This window comes from Quercus robur, chromosome 2 (genome assembly GCF_932294415.1).
Source record: "Quercus robur chromosome 2, dhQueRobu3.1, whole genome shotgun sequence".
Taxonomy (NCBI): domain Eukaryota; kingdom Viridiplantae; phylum Streptophyta; class Magnoliopsida; order Fagales; family Fagaceae; genus Quercus; species Quercus robur.
In genome coordinates, this window is record NC_065535.1 from 79,022,926 (window position 1) to 79,037,360 (window position 14,435).

At 32.3% G+C, this 14,435-nt stretch overlaps 1 protein-coding gene across 2 annotated transcripts; it reads left to right on the forward strand.

Annotated features, from left to right (window-relative positions):
- The first annotated feature begins 208 nt into the window (after window positions 1-208).
- Window positions 209-13,970, forward strand: LOC126715184 (uncharacterized). Of its 2 annotated transcripts, none has more exons than XM_050415664.1 (6): window positions 209-326; window positions 2,693-2,751; window positions 3,135-3,566; window positions 4,266-4,385; window positions 12,663-13,072; window positions 13,226-13,970. In XM_050415664.1, the coding sequence occupies exons 2-6, from the start codon at window positions 2,721-2,723 to the stop codon at window positions 13,868-13,870; spliced, it is 1,638 nt and encodes a 545-aa protein (XP_050271621.1). In that variant the 5' UTR covers window positions 209-326; window positions 2,693-2,720; the 3' UTR covers window positions 13,871-13,970. The 2 variants fall into 2 exon arrangements, with proteins under 2 accessions (XP_050271621.1, XP_050271622.1); XM_050415665.1 differs by having other exon boundaries at window positions 13,171-13,308.
- Window positions 13,971-14,435: the final 465 nt, after the last annotated feature.

The window sequence follows — 14,435 nt, forward strand, 5'->3', positions numbered from 1 at the left end:
TAAATTTTAGCACGAGAAAACAAGTCTTTTTATATGTCATAAAAAGAAGTTGCCAACATCGATTGCAAATAATTTATAATTGGACGGCTTACTTTACCCAGCTTTTGAATACTTTCATTACTTTTAATACTCTCCACACTTTTTGACTGCTTGATTAAGAATATTTAAGCACACTTGGGCATTCCATTGATTCTCAAACTTTTCTTCCCTTCAACAATTAATTCCACACTTCTAGTGTAGTGGAATTGTCCTTCAAGAATTAACAACATTTGGTGGTCTATATTGAGGAAAGCTCCTTAATCCATTTGACCTTAACCATTCTTCAGGTAGATATATAATATGGATGCATGCATTCACATCTTTTTTTCTCCTATCGTCTCTCTTCTTAGAGGTAGATTTATAATATGGATGCATGCATTCACATCTTTTATTTCTCCTATCATTTCTCTTCTTTCATATTTTGTTAGACGAAAATATGTACGGTTTTGTAATTGTAGCACTGTATCATCTCAACGTTTTTCCTATTTCGTACGCAGACACCTTATTCAATATACGTTTGTTAACTCATCAAAAGAAAAAAAATATATACACACACATGTTTGTTAATCAACTACAAACATTAAAGCATAAGCAAATCACAAGCGTACAGTTTCTTCCAGAAAATTGAACCCTATGCTTTCATCAATACTGTTGATAAAAAGATGGGACCAGAATCTAATATTAGGGGGCCAAAACTTAGAAAAAGATCGACCACTTAAAAATAAGAAATATACTAAAAATCAAAACTATATAAACAAAATAACATATATAAAAGAGAAATATACTAACATGTATTTAGTATTAGTAAAATATAAACAAAATAGTAGATATAAAAAAACTTGTTTGTTAAGTACATCAATTCAATCATATGTGATCTACAAAAGGGAACTTGATGTCCTTTTAAAAAACAAAAATCATTTATAACTGATATGTTACAAAATTTCGCTGCTACCTTCTAATATATAAATAAAAGAGCTCATGATAATATCAAAGTCTATTTTGTTCCAAATTATATTCTGACAATATTCATTATTGAAATTCCTCATTTCATTGTTGTAGTAAAAATTGGGTAAGTACAAATACAATCACTCTAAAAACAAATTGGTAGACAATTAATTTTTTGGTCATTAATTACTAGTTAATAAAATTTTGAGGTACAAATGTCAAAATTGATTACGCTCATAATTGTGTTACCATTTTCAAAAATAACTGTTCATGATTTGAAGTGTTATGAATAATACTTTTCTACCAACAAAAATATATAATCAATTCTAGAAAGATTCATATGCTCGAGGATGCAATGCTGGGATAGGAATAAGTAATTCTATTGTATGCTCACTAACTTTGAGATTTACTTCTTGTAATTAAGAATTTATTGAAGTATATTGAAAATATCAAATCGATAATGATGTTCAATTGCAAAATTATCTTGTTGATGAAGAAAAATTCCAAATCTTAGAGAGCAAGTTTTCAACTTCCGGGTTAAGTATGAATTTTATAAACTTTAAATTTCAGATCTTTTCTATTAGTAATGCACTATTGTTTCTCAATAATAATAATAATAATAATAACAATAATAATGCACTATTAGAAAATTTCTAAAATTTCCCCTAGGTCTCTGTTGACATTCCAAAATCTTTATTGCTTGGGTCTAATGGTTCGGCCAATAGCTTACTTCTGTTGAGTTTAAAAATTTATGTTTAAAGTGTATTTGGATACTGCTTATTTGTTGAAAACTGAAAACTTATTGGTGAAAATACTGTAGCAAAATAATTTTTAAAGGTGTGAATAGTGCCATGGGACCCAAAAATGCATTGGTATGCACATTTTTGCATTTTTGGCTGGGTCGTGAACAGTATCGTGGGACCCAACAAAAAACGCAAACACTGGATTGCAGGCTGGAAATGTGCAATCCAAATGCACACTTAATCATTTGATATATATATATATATATATATATATACATTCACAACTTTTTGTACAGTCGTTGAATTTTACATGGATTTATCATTGACGTTATTTAATTGTCTCTTATTTACAATTTACCACCTCATATGTTATGAAAGAATAATTGTGAAAACAAATGTTGTGTATGTTAACCTATTATTCCACTTAAGATTCAAACTTAATTAAACACTTACCCTAAAACGCCAATTCTATTTTGAAAAATATGGGATGCTGTCTCTTTTTAGATCTGTTAATACTTTTGTCTCAGTAATAAGTGGATCTTGCAAAGAGATCACGTGATCTAGGTGGACCATTTAAAAAAAAAAAAAAAAAACATCACTTCAAAATCAACCAGATCAGCTGATTCATATGAAACTCGTCTCTTCAAGATATGAGTTTCATGTTGAACTTTGAAGAGATGAGATTTAAACAATGCTTTTTTGACTTTTGGTATATAATTCTCAAAAGAATATTATTCAGAAAAAAAGGCCCGAGAGTCTTACACCAAATTAAGAAAAGAAGAAAAGATTAAAATTCTGATTGGGTAAAAGTACAAACCATTATAATTATAGGGTTTGTCCTTTCTGAAAACTTAGAATTATCTCTTTGTGCTGGTCGTGCTAATTTGGCTTATGTAAAGAACTTTCACATAAAATTCGTCATGCATCACAAAATTTATATTTAATACTTAAATCTTTCTTTTCAGGTACACAAAAGCTAATTGATAAGCTGCAATGGCAAGAAATAATGTCGATTCAAACGACGGTAAATATTTTACTTTCTTATGTAGTGGGGTTTCTATGAGTTCTTAACGAAATGGATATCTCTGACTAAGATATTACTAAAGTCAGCAACCAATTGTATTAAGAATACATTCTCAAATTAACATCAATTTTTCATTCAAAATATAATATCAATACAGTAAAAAACAATTTTGTCCTGTTATAAATGTTCCATTTGATATTTAACCAATTCTAATTTGTTATATATAATTATTCTTTTGTTTATAAAATAACTATAATTTATAATGGGAAAAAAAATCAAACATATATATTGTAATTGAAGTATAAAATAGAACAGCAATTAAGAATAAGGTAGAAAATTATTATTCTATGAAACACTTGGTATTATGATTTTTACTTGTACAGAGTGTGAGAGGCTTATTTTTGCTGCGATGAATGGTGACTGGAAATCTGTTGAGGACATAAAAGACCTTCAAAGAAAAATTACAACGAAAGAAGAAACCACTCTTCATATTGCTGCTGCAGCAAACCAGGAAAAATTTGTGAAGAATTTATTGAAAACGATGGAAACAGAAAACCTAACAGAAGTAAACAATGTTGGGAACACCGCCTTGACCTACGCTGCTGCAACTGGAACTGTGAATATTGCTCGGGCAATGATAAGGAAAAATAAAAACCTGCCAAACCTAAGTACTGGGGTGAAACCACTCCGTATGGCTGCTTCCTCAGGACACGAACAAATGGTGGTGTTTCTTTATTCTAAGACAAAAGTTAGCGAGTGGACTGAAGATGAGCAGAATGATTTATTTATCACTTGCGTTGAGGGTGATTTATACGGTAAGCAATAGAAATTATAATGTTTCTTGCTTCTTTATTTTGGGAGGGCGTGTTTTGAAGTTCGAAACAATAGCCATGGCTTAAAAATTTAAAGTGGTGTGACAAGTTCATACAATCTAAGCCATTAATTTTCTAAACGAGGACAAGTTACACAATTTCACTCATTTTCTAAATGTGGTATGGAAGTATTGACGGACTTGGAGGTTTTGGTACGAATTTATATACTGATCGGTCATCTTCACCTCATAGCTTAAATTTTTACTTTCGTTCAACTTTATTATGCCATCGTTTTTTTTTTTTTTTTTCCTGCTTTAAACTACAGTATCAAATAATTTGTAGTATTGTGATCTTCTCTTTTCTCTTATATATATATATATATATATATATATATATATATATATATATATATATATATTTATAAGAATGAGATTCTTCATAATAGAATTCTATCTGATTGAGATTAATCATGGCTCTCTAATCTCTAAACAAAAGTTCCAGGTCTCGGCCGACACTAGTTAGGGGCAAACTAGTGCATGAAGGGAAAAAGTTGTCAAAAGAAACTGTTGCTTGTCTTTTTCATATGTTTATGTCATGCTTTGCCAACTTTATCCTTCTCATAGTGAATATTTCAAATAAAAAGAATTCCCGTCCATGAATATATTTGCCTGGAATTTTTGTTTTTGGTATAAAATAATGCAGGAGTAGCCTTGAAAATGCTGGAGGCCAACTCTAATTTAGCCATCGCTAAAAAGGACGGAGAGACTGCATTGCATGTGTTGGCTCGCAATCCTTCCGCATTTGTTAGTGAAACTCAATCAAGTGAGTTATTATTATAATTTTTTTCATGTGAGTTATTATTATAATTTTTTTCATGTGAGTTATTCTGACTGAAATTCTTAAATCCTGCATGGTGATGTATTCCTTAATCATGTGGCATGAGTGTATGACATACAAAGACATATGAGGAAAATACTTTTTTATATGGAGAGTAAAAAGAAAATTTACATCTCATTAATTGATTTTAGCCGAATTATATCAACTTTGCTTTTTTTTTTTTTTTTTTGAGAAAACTGTGCACATTAATAGATTAAAGATTCAATTGATCGAGCTCTGGTTAATTTACCACAACATAAAAACAAATCATAGAATAAAATAACAAAACATAAAATAAATGACATGGGTGATTTGTTGTCAAAGTAAAAATTTAATGAATCCATTCAAAGGAAAAAAAAAAATCCAAGAGTTAAACCTTTTTAAATCTAATGCAAATTTCATTATTAGAATCGAAGTCTTACAATTGAAAAAAAAAAAAAATCATATTACTAATTGCTATCCAATAGCACTTACAAATGTAGCATTGCATTATGCTCTAAACTGTTTGGATTCTTCTAATTTGAAAATTCTCGACACAAACTACATCTATGACTTCAAGGACTATAAGTTCAATAGAAAAACTACTAAAGTTTGTTTAGACCGTCAATCTTAAAATTATGGTTTAATTGTTTTTAATCTACTCAACTAGATGTGGAATAAGAGTAATCAATGTGCAATTAACTGGGACTACTACCTAGTGCATGGACATACATAATTAACAATTAAATATTAAACACAAGGAGTAAGGGAAGAGAGAAGCAAACACAAGATAACATGACGATGTATTATCAAAGAGAAAAACCAAAATGCTCGGTGTAAAAACCTCTCTGTGGCCCTCCATGCTGAATCAATTCACTAGTAAATAAATTGGAGTACAAGGATTACAATATAGATCCTCCAAGCCTAAACTACTCTTTGTACTAGACCCTCTAGAGTCCCAACTACCAACGGGCTTCACTGAGCCTTGTCTTCACTAGTTTTTTGGATCCCGCAATTATAACTAATTGCATCCACCATAGAATGGCATAACCCGATACTTCCTAAAAGCTTCAAAACAACTCATAACACTTAGAATGGGTGAGGTATATATTTGAGCTAAGAACTTCTCAATGGATATGAAATTAGAGAGGTAGGAGTAAAAGAAAATTAAGAGAAATGTGTAGAGGATTGTGGGAGTGCAATCTCTAACTCTCAAATGGATTTCTAGGGTTTTCTCTCTAAAATTTTCCTTACAATTTTGTGGGTAATGTAGTTTTTTATAGTGTGGGCAAAGAAATGAGGAAAGACACACAAAATAGCTGGCAGTGCATCTTTCGAGTTGGGTCGCAAGTCACTCGTGAGATGCCATCAGGCACTAAAACTCTTCAAATTCTAGCATGTGCTCCTCACATGGCCTTTCGCAGGTTGCTCCACTCACGAGTTGGTAGCGAGCAAGTCATGAGTTGATCTATCTTCACAGTTCCTCACCAATTTCTCACACTAAACCCATTATATTGAATCTCTCAAACATATAGGGAAATGATGGATGAAATACAATCAAATTTGACACGAAATTATTACCAACAAAACATAATTGAAAATCACAACTTCATAGACTGACTTAAAGATTTTTTTTTTTTTTTTCTCCATTGTAGAAAAGGGAAGGCTTTATGGCTTCAAATTTTGATCACCAATCAAAGTACCATTCTTTGACTCGCTCTTGTGAACTTAGGTTTTTGGTGGAATTAAGAGACTTAGGGTTTTGATCTTCTTATATGCACGATGATGCTCTCTCTAACCTCTTTCAATCGAGTTTAGTGAGCCCTTATATAGTTTAATAAGTAGGTACTAGTCATTAATTGACTTGATGGGCCTAGTTAGAATTAGCTATTCTATGTCTCGATCGAGCAAGCCTTAGTCAAGAGACAATAATCGTGATGTTCTTGATCAATTGAGAGACAATTCAGGGTTAGCCAAGAAACCAATAACTGCCCTTTGTTTAATTAATTCTAAGAAAATAGAGTTCAAAAGTCAATTTCATATTTCACGAAGGACAACTTATTTGTTATTTTTTCCCTAATTAATTAACAACTCTACTCAGGACTAACTTAACAACTCTACTTAGGGCCAACTCAACATAGTTTGTAGTTTAAGGCGAAAAATTTAAGTAGACCTTTTATATTAAATTATTAGTTAAATTAATTAATTTAATACTAAACAAATTAAGGTTAATTTGATAAGTTAATACTTAACAACCTAAAATTAATTTCACATAAATAATCTGTTTGTTCATTTAGACCCCTAAAATCAGATTGTTTAACCTATTATATTAACCAAGTGATTACTTAGATTAATTATTCAGACCTAGGTTAAACAACAATAAATCATATCATGCAAAGATGCGGAAAAGTATATAACACCACGATATGATGACCTAGGAAAACCGATGAAATGAATTGTTTCAAGGTAAAAACCTAGAGAGGATTTAACCTAGTTATCCTTAAGGTAAACACATCCACTATAAGAGAATTGAAGTTTTTACAATCAGATTTAATCCTAAATCTATTACTACCTCCAGTAGTAACTTATTGACACGACCACGTGTAAGCTCTGAATCCACGGACTCCTTCTCTTCTTAGATTTACACCAACACAAGCTGCCTTGTTTGTGACTTTGAGATCCTACTCAAAGGTTTTAGATCACCATCAGTAATGATCTTGATGTAGCGACTATGTTCTACCAAACGCTTGATTGTAGTTTTTACTCTGGTAGATTCTTGTGTAGTTAGAAGATATAAAATTTCTTAGATCTTACAAAGAGTAACACACAAGTCTTTTCAGTAGCTTCAAAACGTGACTAGGGTTTTCCTTTTATATGCGAAGAAGTTTAGAAGAAATCCTAAACGTTTTCGCAAGCTTGGGCTTGCTTAAAATTCTGCAAAAAGAACTGGACCTGCGATTTTCGATCGGTCGAGCCTAATTCTCGATCAGTCGAGCAAGGCAGAACCACACTTCCTTTTTCTGCAATCAATTGGACTTGAACCTTGAAACAAACACTTTTAAGCATTGCCTAAAATCCTAGACTAGACCTCTTTTGTTCTCGGTTTGCCAACACAATACAAATATGATTCTAAATATTTAAATCTAAATCTTTAGAACCTAACATAGTCAAATATCATGGTTCAAGTATAAAATTTAACAAAATGAAATAAAAATTATACATGTTTTAGAAAGGAGGCTTACTTTATCCTGAACAAGGCAATGCATTGTTATCGTTAAGAAAAGTTAGTAATTTCATTTTTCAATTTTGATTTTAATGTTAAGAGAAAGATAAAAATTATTTGATGTGTGGCCATGTGAAAAATTAGGTAGATAATATTGATGTTGCATTGTGTAGGATATTGATTTACAAAAATTAAAACCTCCAAACATTTTTTTGCCAAAACTATTTATGGATTTCAATTGGGTTGGTTTCTATTAGTTTAATATTTTGTAGACCCTTTTGGAGGTAAGAAAAATAGTGAAGGGTCCTTTTTATGTTTTTTTTTTTTTTTTTTTTTTTTTTTTTTTTTTTATGGAAACCTTTTTATGTTTTTTTAAACCACTTATTATCACACAATTTTATACAATGTTAAATGTACTACAAATTTTATTATATAAAGCATAGAAATAGATGCATTGATAAATGTGATTAGTGGGGTAAACTACCTAATAAATAAATCTTTTTGAATCTCTTTTTTTTTTTTTTTTTTTTTTTTTGGCAATTGGTGATATGAGTCATATGACACATCATTTTGTATGTTTTAAGTCAAAACTTTATGATATCTCTAGTATCACTTTACAATTTTGGGTCTTATTATAATGTAATTGGGACCTATTGTAAAGGGTAAAAATAGTTTTTTTAATGGGGCCTTAGCCACTATTTCTCTACTAAAATGTTTTTTTGAGAAACAAAATATGAAGCCGAAGAAAGTATATCATGAGACAAATTTCTAAAGTAACTATCATTTAATCATGGTTTTTAAAAGTCGAATTGGGTCGACTGCTCAAACTAGGAATTGACACTAGTTTTAACGGCAATATATATATATATATATATATATATATATATATATATATATATATATATATTTTTAAATGGTTGACTTATTGCTCGCCCCGCAGTCCAATCTGTCAACAATTATTACATCTGTTCTGGGGTCTATTCCCCCTCCCCCCTTATAATGGGAGCTGGTGGGACACGTGTCATGATCGCAGTGCATCCAGTGCACTGAAGGCACTGGACAGAAGTCACGCTCATATATATATATATATATATATATATATATATATATATATAATTTGATATTTACAGTAAAGGAAGAAGGATTTGAATCCTAGATGCGATGAACACAATAAGTAGTGCCAACTAATAATTAAGTTATAAAGCTCTTGGCAGTTACATAAATATATTAGGCATTTAAAAATATTATCATATTGTACAAATCTGCTATGATAATTTGAATAATAAGAAAACATCTACTTAAAGTCTATAATAAATTATAAATAAATAAAAAAAATCAACTCTCTTTAGATTACTTTTAATTTTTGAGAAATGCTAACTGATGCCCTTAGAGTAATGATTAATATTTCATTTAAAGAAAATTTTTATAGGAAAAGGAAAAAAAAAAAAAACAATTAATGTTCTGACAGCTTTTTCCATTTCCCATAAAAGTAGTTTCAAAATTTTCTTAAAATGAATTATTAACCATTGCCCTAAGAGCACCCGTTATAATGACCCTTAATTTTTAGTCAAGATTGTTAGTTTTTATACATTTGTTTAGCTTGACCCAACTTTAAAACCTTGAACCTCTTTTTTTAAGGTATAGTTTTAAAGAGCATGATTAGAAGCATTAAAATAGAATAACATTTATTACAACATTTATTAATTTTTTTTTTTTTTTTTTTGGTTAAAAGGGCTTATATATTAGTCTAAACAGAAATAGAAACAAGTCTATTACAAGTGTTTGTTGCCTTATTTAGGGCGAGTAAGTTCTTCACCACATCCAATGGGTGATCAAAAGTTACAAAAGCAAAGTTTAAATTAGCACCAAGTTTTTAAATGATTCCAAACATATAATATGAGTTTCTTGGAAAAACCTAGAAGGATAGACATGTTCCCATGGAGCCAATACCCTTTACTCGTTTATCGAATTAGATGAATGGAACTTGCTAGCTAGTGATAAAGAGATACACTATTCTTTGCTTTTAAATGAAGTTTTGACTTTAGTAGAGTTGGTGGGCCTTATAATGCGCATGCTTCGGCCGAGTTGGTGACCTATTAGTCCCAACTGTCATGCCAGCCTTCTCGTCTGAGGCCAAGATGAGTTGCCATGTCATAATTCTTTTCCATCCATTGTCCTTGTGTAAGGAATATATATGAATTCCCAAATCTGTGAGAGATCTGCAAGAGGTGAAAAATAGATAGAAAAATAATACCTAGATCTTTGAGAGATTTGTAAGAGGTGAAAAACAAATGGAAAAATAACACACAGAAGGCAATCACATGAAATGTGCTTTGGCAATTTGTTTACATCCACAAAGTTGCAATTAATGATTTCACTATTTTCAATTGAAAAATAAAAGATGGAACAGTATAGTTTTTTTTTGTCTTTGGACAACACCAAACCATAATATGAAACATCGATATTTATATCCCATGTACCAAAACTATAACCCTTTTATATTAGGCTATATCATAATTTGGATAAAACACAAACTAGGCTTCACATAACTCAACACCTTAATCCCTTGTTTGAGGTGACATGCACGTGTCCTCGAGCAAGGAACTTGGTATCAATTGCTAGTTACTTTACTAGGGAGTAGAACGTTCGCATTAATTTCTTCCAACACATGTTTTAGCTAGTAGGTAGCAATTTTCCAAGAGTTGTTTTCTTTTTGCTTCCTAGGCCAATCTTTCGTTTTGATCTCATCACCTTCAATAGTTTGAGATCGGCAAGGATTTTTGTTCCATTGGACCTTATAACTTTTGATGGTTGGGATTGAAAGCTCGAATTTATGTATAAATACAAGAGCTTGTTTAGACCCCCAATTGAAAGTTACGGCTCGATTGCTTTTACCCTAACTTAAACTAAGTGCGGAATTATAGTAAATGTGTGCAAACAACCGATAAACTACTCTAAGCCATATTCATTTAATATCAACAATAAAAGAAAAGCTTGAAAAGTAGGGAAGAATGATGCAAATACAAGATAATACTGAGACATGTTATCAAAGAGGAAATCGAAAAACTCGGCGAAAAACCTCTCCGCTGTCCTCCAAGTGGTAAATCAATCCACTAGAAAATAAGTTGGAGTACACGAATAACAAAAAACCCTCCAAGCCTAGTCTATCCCATGTACTTGAGCCCTCTAAGCTCCTGCTACCAATTGGCTTCTCGGAACCTTGTCTTCTCTAGCTTTCTTAGATACCGCAATTCAGCCCAATTGCATCTACCAACGATTGGCTTCTTCCAATACTTCCCAGCAGCACCAAAACCTCACTTCACACTCAGATTGGGTGTGGTAAGTGTTTGATCTATCAACCTCTCAAGAATTTAGAGATGGAGAGGTAGGAGTAGAGAAAAATCACAAGGAAATGTGTAGATGATTATGGGTATAACAATCTCTAACTCTTAAGTGTGTATGCTAGGGTTTTTTTTTTTTTTTTTTTTCGTAAAGCACTCATTACAATATGTAGGTAATGAGGGTATATATAGTGTGGGTAAAGACTTGGTGAAGCACAAATGACAAAATAGCAAAACAGAATGTTTCACGAGTATTTTGCGGGAAAGCCTTACCCGCAAGACACTCGTGAAAACTCCAGCTATCATGACTCTTCACATTCTAGTCATGTGCTCAACACATGGCTACTTTGCAGGTTAACTTCTTGTGAGCTTCTCACAAAATCTACTTGATCTTCAATATAAGCTTGAGTTTTCACACTCTCTTTCACACACAACCCTTACAATAAAAATCCCACATAAATACAGGGAAAAAATGATTGAATAGAAATGCATTCAAATTTGGCATGGAATTAGAGCCAACACAAAATAGTTGTAAATAACTACTTTACAGGGATCAATATGTGGGCTGGGACTTTTATCAAATTGCTGGCATCCTTGCTTCTTAACCTTCAATAATCAAATGAATCAAAAGAAATCTCCCTTGTACGTTCCGCACCAGTCACTCTCTATTCCATTTTGTTAAGAATAAGAACATTCTCTTTCACTTTCATGGAATCTACCTCTAAATATGAAGTTTCAATCTTATTGAATGAACTGAATAATACAATACAATCGTTAATTGTTTATATACAAAGTTTGTAAGCTAAGCCAAAGCAAGAAAAGAAAATAACTAATACAAACTATGCACCATAAAGATTGTCAAGAAATCTGCTAAGATTCCTGGACCCAATGGCTACAAGAACTAATTGCTTGTTTGGATTGAGGAAGAATGAGGAGACTAGAGGGGACTAGAGTAGAGTTGGTGGGAAATTTCTAATTTTCAGCCAACTCTACTATACTCCCCTACCCTTCAATCCAAACAAGCCATAACTAAATTGAAGTGAGTTTGGCAGGCAATGCTCCCACATGCAGAGCGTGTGAGAAACTCAGATTACTTATCTGGAAACAACATCGTTCTTTTTACTGTTATAACTTATAAGCAATGTTTCCTTAAATAGAACGCACTATTTGAGCTCTTGTTTAGTAACTGTTACAAAATGCAGTCGTTCTTCTGAAGTTGTTTGTTCCTTAGCTTCTGAATTTTAAATTGTGAGTCTAGCTGTTGAAGAGTGTCCTCCTCACACCATTAGTGCCGTAAATCCATAATTTTTTTCCATTTAGCACATCGTCCTCACACCATGGTGAATAAATCTATAGCTAGGTTTGATTATGAGGAGGAGGCCTCTCCTTTAGTCTCAGTGGTTAAGGAGACTCCAGCGTCTCCTTCTGTTGTGATTAGGGATCTTTACATTAATTTCCGACGATTTTGCTTTCAGCTTGTTGTGAAGGACTTAAGAGATTCAAAGACAAGAGAGTAGCTATTCCAGTACAATGTCTACTAAACTGTACTAAATGTGCCACAATACACGGAAACACAGTTATTAGTAGCACATTCACTCTTTATACTTTAAATCTACTTGATTCTTTTCATTAATTATTTTCCACTGAGGTACGGCTACTTTCTTTTTCACTATCATCCAGGGTTGATGTTACAACAGGAAAATTTGAAGCAAATTGAAGCCAATATACTGTTTGATAAATGTCTTCAGGCTTACAGGGGTCATGTTGAGAATCCATTGGTGATTCCACATGTTCTGTTTGATGCAGCAAATGTAGGCAACATTGAGTGCTTGATTAAGCTTATTCGTTTTGACTTTGATCTATTATGGAAAAAAAAAGATAATAAAAGCATATTTCATGTTGCTGTTGAGAAGCGCCATGAAAGCATATTCAATTTACTTAATGAGATAGGCTCCATTGGAAATCTAATAATAGATCAAAAAGATGGAAGCAACATGTTGCATTTAGCAGCAGAATTGGCACCAGAAGACAAGCTGAATGCTATATCAGGAGCAGCTCTTCAAATGCAACGAGAAATATTATGGTTCAAGGTACATATTCATATGCTTTGAGTAGCAAGTGCTGAAACATTTCACAGAATGTTCAATCCTGTTTCCACATTTATTTAATTTCTTCTTTAAATTTTCAGCGTTTTTGGACTAACAAGTCTCTCATGTGATATTCCCTATGATTTGTAATGGAAGGAGGTGGAAAAGGTTGTACCACCTGCGTTCAAAGAAATGAAAAATGGAGGTCAGGAAACACCGTATGTTTTATTTAAGAGGACACACAAGGAGTTAAGGACGAAGGGAGAGAAGTGGATGACAGACACAGCTAATTGTTCTATGGTGATTTCTACACTAATTGGCTCTATAATGTTTAGTGGCCTAATAGCTGATGGATTAGATGATGGTTCTAATCTTTATCTTGCCTTTTCAATTTCAAGTGCAATAGCATTATTCTCCTCTTCAACATCCCTAGTGTTTTTCTTATCCATCCTTACCTCCCATTATTCCTACGAAGACTTTCTTGCACGGTTACCTACTAGGTTGTTGTATGGAGTCGCCACACTTTGCATCTCAATTGCGGCCATGATGGTTGCATTTCTTACATCCTTTCGGTTGAAGAATCTTAACCGGAAGGAATTACCAGTGATCTTTGATGTCATTGGTTTTTTTGCTTGTGTGCCAATCTTATTATACGTGTTGCTGATGTGGGACCTATTTGTTTATATAGCCAAATCTACCTTCTTTCAGTATAAGCCACGCCAACATCTACTTTACAAGGAGGTATCCCACGGACCAGCAAATCCTCCCATCCAAGAACTAGGGAATCTGGCAAGGGTCTGAACTCTGAATCCAGCACCCACTGCAATAATTTGGCGTATAAAATAATTATTAGCAATGGCCATTTAAGTGCGACTAGTCAATCTTTTATGTTGCTTTCCATTGTATGAATGTGTAAAATGAATATGAATAGATTTGAACTATAACGCTGCATGTTGGTAAACACATCTTATCTTTTGCAAGTTAATTTATTTTTATTTTTTAATGCAATTTAGTATGATACCTTGTTAGTTCAACATCATCCATTTACAAACTCAACAGACATTTGCATTTATAAGCTACATAGTGCATTTTATATGATGCATTGTTCTAAGCCTCGCCCAACTAATTATAGCACTTTTACCATTTTTCATTAAAAAGAACAGCTGCTATTTTCTGAAAAGCAATACAAGAAGAAAGGCAATGTAGAACAGAGAAAACAGAGTAAAGAAATAAGGAATTTGATAAATGGAATTCTAGTTCTTTATCACTGTGATTCTGGTCACAGACCTCAATATATACAAAAACCACCTCCGCAGAGTGTGGAACCATCCTAACAAACTCTAACACAAACACATCAAATGCTGAC

What these genes read in the sequence shown, in the direction of transcription:
- LOC126715184 (XM_050415664.1), top strand. Translation starts at nt 2,721, where the DNA reads ATGGCAAGAAATAATGTCGATTCAAACGACG. An exon ending in TGTTAGTGAAACTCAATCAA is followed by an intron (nt 4,386 to 12,662) that starts GTGAGTTATTAT and finishes ACTATCATCCAG; the next exon opens with GGTTGATGTTACAACAGGAA. An exon ending in GAGAAATATTATGGTTCAAG is followed by an intron (nt 13,073 to 13,225) that starts GTACATATTCAT and finishes TTGTAATGGAAG; the next exon opens with GAGGTGGAAAAGGTTGTACC.